Source organism: Danio aesculapii, chromosome 4 (assembly GCF_903798145.1).
Source record: "Danio aesculapii chromosome 4, fDanAes4.1, whole genome shotgun sequence".
NCBI lineage: Eukaryota > Metazoa > Chordata > Actinopteri > Cypriniformes > Danionidae > Danio > Danio aesculapii.
In genome coordinates this window covers 1,735,273-1,752,358 of record NC_079438.1, presented here as the reverse complement: position 1 = coordinate 1,752,358, position 17,086 = coordinate 1,735,273, and the positions used below count along the sequence as shown (strand labels likewise).

At 38.1% G+C, this 17,086-nt stretch overlaps 1 protein-coding gene across 2 annotated transcripts in view; it reads left to right on the top strand.

Annotated features, from left to right (window-relative positions):
- LOC130222739 (myelin regulatory factor-like protein) overlaps nucleotides 1-17,086 on the top strand; it is a 112,734-nt gene that overhangs the window by 79,772 nt on the left and 15,876 nt on the right. For both annotated transcript variants that reach the window (XM_056455269.1, XM_056455270.1), the window contains exons 3-15: nucleotides 1,119-1,206; nucleotides 1,310-1,371; nucleotides 1,449-1,848; nucleotides 1,927-2,024; nucleotides 5,193-5,340; nucleotides 7,538-7,733; nucleotides 10,817-10,893; nucleotides 10,984-11,094; nucleotides 12,298-12,388; nucleotides 13,044-13,244; nucleotides 14,196-14,304; nucleotides 14,393-14,502; nucleotides 14,586-14,746. In XM_056455269.1, the coding sequence (XP_056311244.1) occupies nucleotides 1,119-1,206; nucleotides 1,310-1,371; nucleotides 1,449-1,848; nucleotides 1,927-2,024; nucleotides 5,193-5,340; nucleotides 7,538-7,733; nucleotides 10,817-10,893; nucleotides 10,984-11,094; nucleotides 12,298-12,388; nucleotides 13,044-13,244; nucleotides 14,196-14,304; nucleotides 14,393-14,502; nucleotides 14,586-14,746 (1,852 nt within the window). The remainder of the gene's footprint in view (nucleotides 1-1,118; nucleotides 1,207-1,309; nucleotides 1,372-1,448; nucleotides 1,849-1,926; nucleotides 2,025-5,192; nucleotides 5,341-7,537; nucleotides 7,734-10,816; nucleotides 10,894-10,983; nucleotides 11,095-12,297; nucleotides 12,389-13,043; nucleotides 13,245-14,195; nucleotides 14,305-14,392; nucleotides 14,503-14,585; nucleotides 14,747-17,086) is intronic.

The window sequence follows — 17,086 nt, the reverse complement described above, 5'->3', positions numbered from 1 at the left end:
TATCCGAGATAGCCCACACTGGGCCTGTTTAGATTTGGTGTGGGCCACCGTTCCCACAAAAAGCCAGCATGTGTCCCGCAGGACCATATTTGCTGGGTAGTTCCAGTCAAAGTTATTGAAGACACTTCGGATAGGGTCTACATCAGGGGTCACCAAACCTGTTCCTGGAGAGCCGGTGTCCTGCAGATTTTAGCTCCAACTCTAATCAAACACACCCGAATGAGCTAATCAAGGTCTTACTAGGTATACTTGAAACACCCAGGCAGGTGTGTTGAGGCAAGTTGCAGCTAAACCCTGCAGGGACACCGGCCCTCCAGGAACGAGATTGGTGACCCCTGGTCTACATGATGCCATATCATAGGGACAAAATGATGCAATATTTCACGTGAAAATGCAAGGCTTCCAATCAATTGAATCATACAAACCTTAACAGTTGATTAAGGCAAGGTAACATTAGTGAATAATAGCATAGCTTACAACGATGAAACCCTCAAAACAAGCAGCTTCCTATTGGTTAACAAAGAAAATAGATGTGGCCTACTTGAAAATAAGCCAAATCTGCATGGACGAAACTGATGATTTTATTGAAAATGTCTTATGGATTTAGAATGACCAGGGTGTGAGTTTAGACGACGGAAGTTTCAGTTTTGGATGAAATGTCAGAATCTGACTGATCCCAGATCAGCTCTAGGAGCCTTAAGCTGCGGTCATACTTGACTTTTCATTCATACGCACGCGAATGCGTCAGACCGGAAACGCAGGGTCATGCGTCAAGTTTCGCATGTCGCTGTAGTGCAAAGTTCAAGCTTGGTGACCTGCAAAATCGCATCACTTGACTGCGTGAGACCAATCGAGGATCAAAACATGACCTCTCTGGACAGAAATTTAAAACATGGAGCAGTCGCTCTTTTTTAAATGTCTAATCATCTTGTTTAATCCCGCCCCTTTTCGCAGCGCCGTACGACAGAATTTTGCGCACACAAAGCCCGGTGTGACCGCAGCTTTATTACCTTTGTCACCTTCTCTAGTGCATCACTAAAAGGAAACTATACCTGGCCCTGAGATTTTATAGCACCTCGATGAATTTCATCAGCATTGTGACTTGTTTTTGTCCCCAGGACAAGATGTGAGTGGTGTGTTGGAGAGTGCTGTGGTAGACACCAGTATTCTGGAGCAGTATTTGAGCAATGAGACAGATCCCACTTTGTGAGTTCCTTACAAATAAAATGAAAGTCCGCCTGTAAATCACAACCTGACTCCATAACATGGTTATCCAAAGTCTTCAGCACCGACTTTTCTTGTTTCTCAGCATGTTACCTGAATCCCCGCCAGATTCTGCATCAGAACGTAGTTCACCACCACAAATTCAAGGTGATGTCTTCTCCAATTACACATTCCAATGTACAACACATTTGTTAAAGCCGTTAAACCATATTTCTGTTCTCAAGACTCCCGATGGTCTACTGAACAATGCAGCCAAGATGCGTATAGCATATCAGAAGCCGCTTTCCCACCACTTTGCCCTTTCAAAGACAAAAAACAAGATCATTCTGGTGGCGCTGGACACATGCATGACATTGGCAGAAACTTTGGGACTCATATCAAGGCTGTTTCTCCTGCTTTGGTCTCTCAGAACTGTGCAAACACAACTGACACAACTATAGAAGCAACCACATGCAAGTATGCACCTATCCCTGGTGTCCCCCAGTATCCCCACTGCCTGTCAACAGCTCATCCAGCGGGACATTTGCCAGCTAATGCTGCTGCGGCCTCATCATGTATGTCGCATGCTACGCTCCCAGAGACTGTGTACCCTTATATGCCTCCAAAACATGACCAGCATGAAGGGTAAGGAGGAAAGTGCTGTTTTCCTTTGGTATCTAATTTCTTCAGTATGTTCACAGTGTGATTTGCTTGCTTTAACAGAAATACGTTTCATGAAAATAAGAAAAGGAGAAGGTCAAACTCTTTTGAGGGGCACACGGAGCAGTGCACAGACCCAGTTTGGGGCAAACCGTCATTCTGTGAGTATTCCATCATGTGCATCATTTTTCAGTTCTATCCGAGGTGACAATGATCTATTTTGTGATTTGTAAACGTTGATATGTATGTATATATATATATATATATATATATATATATATGTATGTATATATATATATATATATATATATATACATATATATATATATATATATATATATATATACATATATATATATATATATATATATATACATATATATATATATATATATATATACATATATATATATATATATATATATATATACATATATATATATATATATATATACATATATATATATACATATATATACATATATATATATATACATATATATATATATATATATATATATATATATATATATATATATATATATATATATATATATATATATACATACATATATATATATATATACATACATATATATACATATATATACATACATATATATATACATACATATACATATATATATACATACATATATATATATATATATATATATATATATATATATATATATATATACATATACATATATATATATACATATATATATATATATATATACATATATATATATATATATATATATATATATACATATATATATATACATATATATATATATATATATATATATACATATATATATATACATATATATATATATATATATATATATATATACATATATATATATACATATATATATATATATACATATATATATATATATATATATATATATATATACATATATATATATATACATATATATATATATATATACATATACATATATATATATATATATATATATATATATATATATATATATATATATTATATATATATATATATATATATATATATATATATAGATTTAATGTAATGTGTTTAAGAACGAGGATATCAAACTCGATGTCACTGAGAGCCTGTTTGGCAATATGTTTGCTCTCAAAGGGCAGATTATAAATGTTGCATACTCTTAAGTAAAAGTGCTTCTCTAGTGCCATGTAGCAGTGGTTCCCAACCCCCGGGGACCGGTCCACGGATCAATTGGTACTGGGCACTACAAGAAATAATTAATTATTTCCATTTTATTTATTATCTGAGTCTGAAGGATCTTTTATTTTGAAAAAAAATTATTTTAAAAAATGACCATATTCTCTGTTGGTTATATCTCGGTCTCTTGAGCCCCAAAATATAACCCACAAGCTAGCAAAATGTGTAAGACACAGACATCTTTAGTAAGTTTCTTTGCAAAGGGCAAAAGCCCCAGTGAAAGACCTACGAACTGCCAAGGAATGGATCCGCAATGGATTTATCAACAAATCAGTAGGGATGGCTGACGTGAAACTGACGTTTCGACACAGTGTCGAGATCCCGAAGCGCAAGTGTTTCGAGACACTACACCGAAGCATGATCCGAAACACCCAGGTCACGTGACTAAAGTGTTTCGAAACACCTGGTCATGTGACTAAAGCGATTCAAATCATCAGGCATTTCGAGACCTGGCGGATCTCCATTTGACTGACCGAGTCACTGAAACTTCTGTTTCATATGGCCTAGTGGACCGTGTGTGTGCACGTTGTTAGTATGCATCAAATAACTTTTGGGTTCGAATCCCGACTTGCACAAATACCCTGAAATCATGATTTTATTTATTTTAATAATGTTACTGTTTTATAGTGTAGTCTAGATAGGATACAGCTGCTGATATGCTATCAATTTAGCAACATTTTTGTAACTGTAAAACAATAATTAATATTTTTACAGTACTGTGATGGTTGGGTTTAGGTTTTGGGTAGACGTTAATAAAATACAATGGAAAATTTAATGAATAATATAAATAATTCCTGTTAACTTCTGTCCACAACCGTATCTGATCTATCAACAGCCCTGTTTTATGACCAAAACAAGCCATATTTATTCACAACGTGTTTATTCGGATGTCAGACCAATGTTGAAACAAAACGATACAAGAATAAAGCATTTCAAACTGATATTAAAGCATTGCAAAATAGCTGTACCAGCCTGGATTCGAACTCACTATCCCCGTACGGTAGTCAGAAACCCTAACCGCTCCACTAAATCACTTGTTGATTAAATCCTACAAAGTGGGCTTTAATACCTCAATTTGCTCAACTGTTCTTTGCTGAAGCTGTTCCAGTGCAATACATAAAAATGACCACTAGGTGTCATCGTAGAGTGGGGTTTCAAAACGTTTCGAAGCTTCGACTGTTTTAGTGTTTCATGAAGCCTCGCTTTGCCCACCACTACAAATCAGGTGAATCCAGCATGTCTGTGCTAGGAGATCAACCGCTGGAGATCGCAGTTGACAGCAGCTTTCACACATGGTGTCTTTTTCACGCACAAGTTTGTTATTTCCAAAGGAGGCACGCGGCTTGTGCGCGCATTTTGGGAGCAACGCGTGCAAGTAGCGTGACGCGCTCGTGCCTTCCAGATGCACCCAGTTGAAAACATCTCAACTTTTCAGGATGCGGCACGTGCACCGCAATTCCCGTGACAAGAACCGACCGATCAGCTTCATTCTTTGTATGGAATTTACATATTTCGGTAGACTAATTATATTAGACAGAACACTGCAGTGCTTTTTAAAATTTTCCAAAACGGTTTTGGTCGCTTTAAATTCAAATGAGATTGTGCTCTTTTTGAAAGGGGGCGGAGCTACAAACACCTGTGCATCAGCATAATCGCGGATTCAACAACAGGACTAATGCCTCAGCAGAAGGCGGTCTATGTAGACTAGTGTTCACTTGTGCTTTTTAAAACTCCACATTTATAGTCCTCATAGTCGCTGACATTATCTTCAGCAGGTACGATCTGAAAACTCTAATGGCAGACGGTTGCTTCTCACTCAGGGCTGCTATTTATGCTAATGAGGCAGAGATGGTCACTAGTGGGCGGGGCTTTCCCCCTCTGATGACACGTACAAAGGGAGAATGTCAATCAAAGTGTTTCTGCAGACTGTTTTGATCAAGTCTGATTGTAAACAATAGAATTAATTATTTTTGTATTATTAGAGCTGGTTATATTCACACAATCTTGCCACACAACTGTGCGTAAACCAGTTATGAAAGTGATTTTTGCATAATAGGTGCCCTTTAATAGCTGCTTGCTTTGTGTTCAGGTCCGGAGAGTGGCTCATATGAAGCGCAGTCTTATGAAAGCGACACCGCTGGTGGAAGTCCAGCATGCGGGTTGCACCAGCAGCTCACGTGGGATCGCTATCAGCCCAGTCAGTGGTGCACACTCCACAACAGCAGATCAGAAACACTGTAAGACTCTTAATCCTTCAATCGTTGAGTTGTTTTTATTTTTATTTTAAAGCATTTTCCCAAATTATGATAAGATTTGTCACCAAAACTCATTATGCTAGCTTAAACACAGAAAAAGTTATGGCCAAATTAAGACTCAGAATCACCCCAGAGTGGACGAAAAGATCCCCAACAGCACATGAGGGTAACACTATAAACAAAGGTTTAGAAACATGCGATTAGATGCGAAAGCTTGGTAATCCAAAGATTTATTAAATAATAAATATATCAAAAGTCCTTAAGTCGGTACATGTACAGTACAAACACATAGTAATATTCTCCTGTTTTGAATTATACTTGTCTCACAAAAAAACTTAAACAATATTTTCTGGGATTTTTTTCTTGCTAGGCATTTTAAATATTTATATACATATATACATACATATATACATATATACACATATATACATACATATACATATATATATACACATATACATATACATATATATATACACATATATACATATACATATATATATACACATATATACATATACATATATACATACATATATATATACACATATATATACACACATATATACACACATATATACATACATATATATATATACACACATATATACATACATATATATATACACACATATATACACACATATATATATATATACACACATATATACACACATATATATATATCAGTGGTGTAGTCCTAAAAAAAAAAGGTGGTGTACTATTACCCACCCAACCCGCCCATGCTGTTTTATAATCTTACCTGAACGTTTCACCAAGACATCATTCAGTTAACTTCGAAAATCCCACGAAATTTTCTCACAGCTGCTGTGGTCGTCAGGGTGCAGGGACTGGCGCAAAATAGAAACAAAAATGCACCAATTGCAACAAATTAGGATGAGAGTTAAAAAAATTTGGTATACAGTTAAAGGGCAAGTCTAATCAGCAAAACAAGAGAGTATACCGAGGGTATACGCAATTATTGATCCTCAGAAGTCGTAATACCCAAACAGCTAGTGGAAAAAGTAGCCATACTGAGTATACGTGCGTGTGTGTATATATATATATATATATATATATATATATATATATATATATATATATATATATATATATATATATATATATATATATATATATATATACTGAATAATATAATATATAATATACTGAAGAAAGCGGAAAACTTGTAACCGTTGACTTCCATTGTCACCATCCTGCACTTTGTCTCCATTCCCCTAGAGGTCCCTGTGTTTCCCCTCTACCTTTGTTCTTCCTTGTGTGTCCTTGTTTACTTTAATTTCGATCACCTGTGACTTGTTCCAGCCTGTGTATTTAAGTTGTCACTTTGTCTGTGTTCCTCACTCGGTTTTTGAGTCATCCCTGTTGAACTTGCCTTGCGGTTCCTTGATGTCCTGAGCTACGTCTAGTAAGACGTCCTGTTGCTGGTTGCCTTAATGTCTATATGCTCTCTCCCATCGTGGAGTCATCTTTACATGTTTATTATACTGTTAAAATATTTTGTATTCCTCATTCTGAGAAGAACTTAAGTTGTCTGTTTTGCTACCTCATTCTTTAAGAAGAAACTAAGTTGAACTTTTCAACATTCTTCAAATAATCTTTCTTTGTGTTAAAAAAAAGGTTTGGAACAAGTGGAGGATGAGTAAACGATGACAGAATTAGCATTTTTAGTACACTATCCCTTCAAGTAAATAGTGAACAGCATATCATTGCTTGTTTGACCATTCTAAAGTCTAACCTTCTGATTAACACCAAGATAACTATAGTACCATCTAAACCAGAGCATATTTAGAATAGGCAAGTACTTTAAGTGCTCATCCACGTTTAAATCTGCATGGTTTCTGATTGGCTATCAGAATTATACTGTATTACTTAGTATTTTTTACTGTTCATCAGTTGACAATATATTCTAAAAGCAATTCCGCTGCTATTCTTTAAATAATTTAAAGCTAATTTGTTTGTTGTTACTTTCAGTTAGCATCTTTTATGTAAATGTGTCTTTGCCCAGTATTTACTGTAGCTTTTTTTATTTCGGATGACAGAACTGCAGACTCCTAAAGCTTACACACTTCACACTTGCGTTCATGCAAAAATTCACACACACATCATGCAGGTCAAATCTCATTATAAAACGCAATCTCTGATGTCTGTTGTGTAGACCACCTCCGGGTTACCACGTGGACACTGACAAGGGTTTCAGCTTCTCCACAGCCGATGAAGCCTTTGTGTGTCAGAAGAAGAACCACTTCCAGGTGACGGTTCACATAGGCATGGTTGGAGATCCCAGATTCGTTAGAACGCCAGGGGGTCTGATGCCCGTCGAGAGCTTCCACGTCAAGGTCTTTGGAGTAAAGGTAATGACAACACGAGCAAAATCTTGCACTGAATCTTCAGAGGCCCACGATTGTAACAGCCTTATTCCAAAATGGATTCAATTAATTTATTTCCTCAACATTCTACACACAATCCCCATAATGACAGTATAGAAAATGAGTTTTCGAAATTGTTGCAAATTTATTAAAAATAAAAAACCTGAAAAATCACATGTACTTCAGTATTCACAGCCTTCACCGTGAAGCTCTAAATTGATCTCAGCTACATTCTGTTCCACTGATCATTCTTGAGATGTTTCAGCAGCTTCATTGGAGTTCACCTGTGGTCAATTCAGTTGATTGGACATGATTTGAAAAGGCATACACCTGTCTATATAAGGGCCCAGGGTTGACAGTGCATGTCAAAGCACAAACCAAGCATGAAGACCAAGGAATTGTCTGTAGACCTCCGAGACAGGATTGTCTCGAGACACAAGGCTGGGGAAGGTTACAGAAACATTTCTGCTGCTCTGAAAGTTCCACTGTGCACAGTGGCCTCCATCATCCGTAAGTGGAAGATGTTTGGAACCACCAGGACTCCTCCTAGAGCTGGTCGACAATCTAAGCTGAGTGATCAGGGGGGAAGGGCCTTAGTCAGGGAGGTGATCAATAACCCGGTGGTCACTCTGTCTGAGCTCCTTTTTACTGAAGGACAACCATCTGTGCAGCAATCCACCAATCAGGCCTGTATGGGAGTTTTTCCAGACGGAAGACACTCGCCGCCTGGAATTTGCCAAAAGGCACCTAAAGGACACTCAGACCATAAGAAACTAAACTCCCTGGTCTGACGAGACTAAAATTGACCTCTTTGGAGTGAATGCCAGGCATTACGTTTGGAGAAAACCAGGCACCGCTCATCACCAGGCTAATACCATCCCTACGGTAAAGCATGGAGGTGGCAGCATCATGCTGTGGGGATGTTTTTCAGCAGCAGGAACTGTAAGACTAGTCAGGATAGAGGGAAAGATGAATGCAGCAATGTACAGAGACATCCTGAATGAAAACCTGCTTCAGAGTGCTCTTGACCTCAGACTGGGGCGACGGTTCATCTTCCACCAGGACAATGAACCAAAGCACACAGCCAAAATGTCAATGGAGTGGCTTCATAACAACTCGTGTCCTTGAATGGCCCAGCCAGAGCCCAGACCTAAATCCTATTGAACATCTCTGGAGACATCTGAATATAATCGCTTCCCATCCAACCTGATGGAGCTTGAGAGGTACTGCAAAGAGGAATGGGCAAAAATTCCCAAAGACAGGTGTGCCAAGCTTGTGGCATCATATTCAAAAAGACTTGAGGCTGTAATCGCTGCCAAGGGTGCATCAACAATGTATTGAGCAAAGGCTGTGAATACTGATGTACATCTGATTTGACAGCTTTTTTATTTTTAATAAATTTGCAACAATTTCAAAAACTCTTTTTTTCACATTGTCATTATGGGGGATTGTGTGTAGAATGTTGAGGAAATAAATAAATTTAATCCCTTTTGGAATAAGGCTGTAACATAACAAAATGTGGAAAAAGTGAAGTGATATGAATACTTGTGGATGCACTGTATTTGTAATGGAACGTTGTTCAAATATAACTGAATTGTTTAAAAAATCTGTTAATTAACAGGTTCTGTATTATTATTGTATTATTTTGAATTGCATTATGGGACTTTTATGTCTGCTCAGTCGACTTTTGATGTTTTCTTTTGACTTTTTAGTAGTTTGAAACAACATGTTGTATAAGAAATAATATTTGTAGAATTAAGCACATAAAACAGCAGAAAAAAAGACTGTCAGTTTATTACCAGGTAATTCTCAACACTAACCCAGACAATGTAGCACTGCAAACTAATAAAAATGTCAATAAAAGTCACTTTAACACCTAAAGTTGTCAGAGAAAAGATCAAAATCTCCTGATGTAATTCTAAAAGCACAAAAACATGATGAATCATGAAAAAACCTAATACTTTATATGAATATTGTTTACTGTGCAGTCTCAATCAAGAACACAGTTCTCAAATTAACAATCTTAACTCACCAGCAAAATTCTAAAGTCATTTTAATGTTTTAAAGGGACCTTATTATGCCCCCTTTTACAAGATGTAAAATAAAAAAGATGTTTAAATTAGTCTCTGATGTCCCTAGAGTGTGTGTTTGAAGTTTCAACTCAAAATGCCGCACTGATAATGTTTCCCAAGTCTCTAAAACTGATCCTTTTAGGTTTTGATCCTAATTGTGGTGTTTTGGTGGCTGTCGCTTTAAATTCAAATGAGATTGTGCTCTTTTTCAAAAGAGGGTGGAGCTACAAATGCCTGTGTGTCAGCATAGTGGCAGAATCAAAAGTAATACTAACATCCTATGCTAATGAGGGAGAGATGGTCACTAGAGGGCGGGGCTTTCTTCCTCTGATGACACGTACAAAGGGAGAATGTCAATCAAAGTGTTTCTGCAGTTTATATATATATATATATATATATATATATATATATATATATATATATATATATATATATATATACCCTGCTGAAAAATCCATCTTAAACCAGCCTAGGCTGGTTTTAGCTGGTTGACCAGCCTGGTTTTAGAGGGGTTTTGGCCATTTCCAGCCTGGTCTTAGGTGGTCAGGCTGGAAAATGACCAGCTAAATCCAGCTAAAATCAGCTTGACCAGCCTGGTTTAAGCTGGACAATAGCTGGTTTTGGCTGGGCTCCCAGCCTGGCTGGACTGGTCAAGCTGGTTCTAGCTGGTCATCTACCAGCCTGACCAGCTAAGACCAGGCTGGAAATGGCTGGAAACCAGCCTGGAAATGGCCAAAACCCCTCTAAAACCAGCTTAGTCGACCAGCTAAAACCTATAAATAAATATCTATAATATATATACACATTTTTACCATTAGAGGCTGTTTATATTCGCACACTGTTGCATAACAGGTCCCCTTTGATTCATATAAACTTTAACCTGCTTATTTTATAATTTGGGGGGCTAATACTGATTATTAGTCAGTTCATTAGTGCAACACCTAACAGAATCATTTATATTTTAACCAGATGACTTGTTTGACACTTTTTTTGCAGCTAGAAGCACAGAACCATTCGATCACTATAGAACAGTCTCAGTCGGACCGAAGCAAGAAGCCTTTCCTGCCGGTCAGGTGAGTGTCAGGACGCTTAAACTGAAGCATGTGAAAAACATTTTAATGATATTTCGTAATGTCAATGTTTTATTGTAACACCCCTTTCAGAGTAAACCTACCAGGAGACAAAATCACCAAAGTGACATTAGGACGCTTGCACTTCAGCGAAACCACTGCCAATAACATGAGGAAAAAGGGCAAACCCAATCCTGATCAGAGGTCAGTTACAAACACTGTCATCTATGAATGGAGCTCAAATTTGAGTTATTTCTGAGGTCTTAATCTGCAGATGTAGTCTCATTTGAGAAATTGTGTAGTGAAACTTCCAAAAATTATCTAGAGATTTCGATTTTAAAGGTCCCGTGAAGTGCTATCAAATGTCAATAGCATTTTGTTTTGATCTGAGCTCTGCCAGTGAGAGTGGTTGAGCTCAAGTGCATCAAATGTAAAGCAAATGAGAAGCGTCTTGTAGGGCGCAAGGCATGTATACTATACTATAGAGCGCACTTTATTGGTCAGAAGACTTGATGAGAAACTGAAGTAAGAGGTGACTTCAAAAAAAATCGTTGATCCAATTCGGCGAAAGCGACAAACTGCAAGCTTTGGATGTTTATTTCTTATAAATGCGAATTTTGTTACTGTTCTGGAGCACACTAGCTTATAGATATGCTCAAAACTAACATACTAATGCTAACATCTAAAAAAAACCCTTATTTTAATAAAACAATTTGTGATGTGGTTACATTTCCAGTGTGCAGGGACAATAATTAAACCAAAAGACGGCTCCTGAGTGGACCCGAAAATACACATACAACATTAAAATTAGCAAGAGTGGACTAGATCGGGATTAAATAAACAGTACCACGCCGTTTTACCATCTATATCAGGGGTCACCAAACTTGTTCCTGGAGGGCCGGTGTCCTGCAGATTTTAGCTCCAACCCTAATCAAACACACCTGAACAAGCTAATCAAGGTCTTACTAGGTATACTTGAAATATCCAGGCAGGTGTGTTGAGGCAAGCTGGAGCTAAACCCTGCAGGGACACTGGCCCTCCAGGACCGAGATTGGTGACCCTTGATCTATATCAAACAATTCTGTATCACCTGCAGGGACAGCACCTCGCAATGTTGTGTGTAAGAAAATCAGCAACCTTTTAAAGTTGTAGTTCGAGGAACAAGCCAAGAAATGTTATACCTTAAGTTAAGATGTATCCTTAGAATCTTTGTAGCCTAAAAGAGACAACGTTATCCGAAAATGCAGCCATAGCCAGCTAAATGGGCAACAACAAGCAATCATTGATTTGATGAGGCTCAATCAAGCAAGCCTGAGCTTCCATGTGTATTGTATTTGAAGAATTGTATGCATTTACTCATAAATGAATGATAGGGTCACTGGCTGTGTGTTTGTTTGTATTTGATAGGTACTTTATGATGGTGGTAGGTCTGTACGCTACTGTGAAGGACGACAGCTTTCTGCTGGTTGCTAATGTTTCTGAAAGAATCATCGTTAGGGTAAGTCTTCCTAGTGTTGTACTAAAACCAGATGGACTAGACTGAAATTGCTAATGACTTTGGTGGGAATCTATGAATCCAACACCCACCTACTTGTTTAATCTCAATTTTTGCTTTTTTATAGTCGACGCAGAATCAAAACTGAATTTTGATTAGCCGAATGCTTACTATTATTACGATGGACTCATTTAATAGTAAACATGACTTTGAAGGACTTCCTTTGAAACCTTCTTTTTCTGCTGCCATCCTCACCTATCTTTAAAACCCATGTGTAACCTAAATCCCAGCAGAATCTTGGACAGTAAGCCTTGTATAGTTCGAGAAAATTTCAATTTTTGGCACTGCAATGTTACCACAAGGAAAGACTCAGCCAATCATGCTGTGTTTGGCTACTAAATTACTGATCTAGACCTAGATGTTACTTGGACATCTTGGATCAAATATGGAAAGACCCAATCACTGGGTTTAAAAGTGTCATCTAAATTTAATTGCAAACCTAACCCGACATTGGGTTTGTCCATATTTGACCCAACAATGGGTTACGACCTCCCAACAAGGAACATCAATCTACGAACTTCAGAATTGTGCATGTGTTCCCGCTTTGTTGATAGAAAACATTCACTGGTTCTTAAACGTATCATCTCTCCATCTATAGGCCTCCAACCCCGGTCTGTTTGAGAACGATAGTGATGTTCTCTGGCAAAAAGGACATGTCCCAGAGTCCATAGTGTGTCATGGGAGGATCGGCATCAACACCGACAGCCCAGATGAGGCTTTGGTGGTTTGTGGGAACACCAAGATAATGGGCAACGTCATGCATCCCTCAGACAGAAGAGCCAAACAAAACATTCAAGAAGTGAGTGTGTCCCTCTGCTCATTTATACTAAGGCCATGTCTGGAGTTTCTGGAGTTTCTTCTCCTGTCCTGTGACTTGATGAGCATTCAATCGGTTTTGCCATTCGGGAAATTGTATGTCTGTAACTTTCTGATTGTGCTGCGTCTCTCTTAAAGTAAATCTGTGTTTTTAGTATTAATCCAACAGCAAAAGATTATGATATTATCCAGAGGACCGAAATTGCCGAGAATAGCCTTGAAAGGCCGCTTTCAGGTGTTCAGTTTCATCCAAGATGCTCGGATCCATCTGTCTGCAGCTTGTTGGGATGTGTTCTTTTTGTCTAATCCTTGATGACATTGAAAATCCCCATCAATTGTAGCTTGTCAGACTGCACGAACATGACCTGCAAGTCACACTGTAAGATCTCAGCTGTCCTAATGTCAGACTGAAAGACTTAAGAAGCTACAAACACGGATATGCAAGAAAACTCACCCGGAGTTTGAGGTCATCCATCCGTGACACTTTTACTATCCCACATTCTGACATACCTCGTGGCAAACTGTAGCGTGTCTCGATAATAAAACTGGTGGTTTGAAGTCGTTTGCGTCATCAGATTCTGCGCTCCTATTGGTTATTGGTTTGGTGCTCATCATACCTGAATTACACTGCAGAAAAGTGACTAAAACAGAGGGTAAGTTTGATCCCAACAGCCAACAAGCGGCTGTCAGTGAACAAGTCAAACAAACGAACCAAAATCACAGATTTAAGCTTAAGATTACAGAAATCTTCTAGGATTTCCCAAATTTGCCTCAAAAGACCAAATCGTGGCTGAAATTGCACAGGTTTTAGAATGGATGTTTAAATCCTGCAGATTCCCCTTTGGAGGCTACGTTCCTCTGTCTTCATGTTCATATGTTTACAATTTCTCTTTAGTGGTATGGGAAATGGTTATTCCTGTGTCTTATGTTGCAGGTGGATTCCACGGAACAGCTCAAGAGGATAGCTCAGATGAGAATTGTGGAGTATGATTATAGACCAGAGTTTGCCTCAAGGATGGGGATTGACCAATGCCATGAAACAGGTACAAGCTAAATTAGCATGCAACTTATTTAAAATATTGTTCAGCACTGTAGACAGATGCTCACCATCACACGTCTCTATTTGATTAGGAATCATTGCGCAGGAAGTCAGAGAACTCCTGCCTTCGGCTGTGAGAGAGATGGGCGATATAACTTGCATAAATGGGGAGACCATTGATCAGTTCCTTATGGTGGACAAAGTGAGCTGTTGTTAATAATTGCAGTTGATGTTTTCTAGGCACACAGATATGTAACCCAACGTCTGTCATTTCTCCTGATCTAGGAACAGATTTTTATGGAGAACGTAGGTGCTGTGAAGCAGTTGTGCAAACTCACTGATAACCTCGAGAGTCGCATTCAAGAGCTTGAGGTCTGGAACACTCGTCTGGCCAAACTGAAGACGCTGGGTAGCATGCGCTCCAACAGCAAAGCTCCGACTAAAGGGTCTGGACCCACTTTTTAACAAATTTGTTGTTATTATTCGCATTACATTTTAGACACTCGTTCTTTCTCGTTCTAGAGCTATTTTCATGTTAACAGATCAATTTATAAAGTTGTAAATATCATGCATCAAAAACCAATAGGAAAATAAATGGTCAATGGAAATGTCTATTAGTGCAGGTTTTCCTAGTTTTGCTAAATGTTCATCTTATTTATAGGGTTAATGTAAACTTCTTCCATTTCGTAAGATTTTTGGACAACATTTTATTATAGGGAACCCATTTTCATAACTAACTACTACTTTTACTTATGAAAACGCACAATTTACTGTTTCATAATAGTTAAGTAATTCAATTTAAAAAATAAAAAGCTGCAACAAACATGCAACATTATAAGAAAATGTAATGTGTGGTGTAATATTTACAGTACTTACATTTTTTCCACGTTATTTTATGATACAGACATATTCCATTTGAATTAAATGTATTATATACCTCAAAATTCTATGAACAACACCCCAAAATGACTGTGAAAGAAGGAATCTATTTGTAAATCTATTAAGAAAAACTACATCAAACAAACAACTACAAAAACTGTACACAATGTTGGAATATTCAATCAGTTCCATGCGTCTTCAATAAAAAAGGTCAGGAGAGGTTTTTCGTCAATGTCAAAAATCTTAGTAATCTATAGTATAGCAATCTCTATTCACAGAATTATGGTATCCTCAATGCAATGCAAGAGTTACATTCAAGAGTGCGCGACAAATTTCATTTCCTGATTCGCGCTTTTATACGTAGCTTACAGGTGGAGTTTAGTGGAATTCGTCACTTGTCAATCATTCTCCAGTCCTCCATTGGCCGCACCCATACATACATCCTCTTTTTTGCAAAACTTCTCTGCACAACGTCTAAAGGCACAAGACTTCTCAACTGCAAATTCTGTGCTGACAAGAAGTTTCTAGCTGCGGAGCTCAAGTTATTTTTAGACAAGCTTCATCTACTTCGGCAAAAATGCTTCATTAGTGTGCAAAACATATCACACTCGAGAAGAAGTTCTGTTAATATATCACCTTTAAGCAATACAAATACAATTGTTTAATGAAAAGAAAAAATTATTTGTAATTCCTTTTTCTCAACATGTATTCACAACCTTTGTCATAACACTCAAAGTTGAGTTTAGCTCAGGGATGGGCAAACTCGATCCTGGAGGGCCGGTGTCCCTGCATAGTTTTGCACCAACCCTAATCAAACACACCTGCTTGTAGCTTTCTAGTGATCTTGAAGACACTAATTAGGGTGTTCAGGTGTGTTTGATTAGTGTTGGAGCAAAACTCTGCAGGGACACCGGCCCTCGAGGATCGAGTTTGCCCATGCCTGGTTTAGCTGCTCTTGTTTCCACTGATCATTCTTGAGATGTTTCTACATCTTGACTGGAGTCCACCTGTGGTTAGATCTGTTGATTCAACATGATTTGGAAAGACACACTGTCTATTAAATACCCACAATTATTAGTTCATGTCACAGCACAAACCAAACTATGAACACCAAGAAATTGTCTGCAGGCCTCTGAGACAGGATTGTATGGGGGCACAGATAATGTTGCTAAAACTTCTGCAGCATTGAAGATCTCAATGAGCACAGAGGCCTCCATCATTCGAAAAGGAGAGAAGTTTTATAACCACCAAGACTCTTGTAGATTGGCCATCGGCCAAACTGAGAGATCGGGAGATAAAGACCTTATCTTACCTTAAGTTCAGGGAGGTGACCAAGAACAGGATGATCACTCTGAAAGGATTCCAGAATTTCTCTGCGGAGAGAAGAACTTCCAGAAGATCAAGTATCTCTGCAGCTCTCCACCAATCAGGTCAGTATGGTAGAGCAACCAGATTGCAGATACTCCTCAGTAAATCCACACGACAGATGCCTGGAGTTTGACCGAAAGGCACCAGATGGACTCTCAGACCATCAGAAACAAAATTCTGTTCTGATTGAAAGGTTGAACTTTGATTCAAAGATTAAACTCTTTGGTCTTGTTGCCAAGCATCATGTCAGGAGGAAACCAGGCAGCTTTCCTCAGCTGTCCAGTACAACCCTACAGTGATCAAGGTGGAGCAGCATCAGCCGTGGAGATATTTTTTAGCAGCAAGAACTGAGAGGCTAGTCGGAATTGAGGAAAAGGTGAATGCAGCAATGGACAGAGACATACTTGGTGAAAACCTGCTCCAGAGTGTCCTGGATCTCAGACTGGAGTTTCAAAAAGAAAACGACCCTCAGTACACAGTAAATATGACAAAGTAATAGCTACATGGATGACTCCCAGCCAGAGCCCAGACCTAAACCC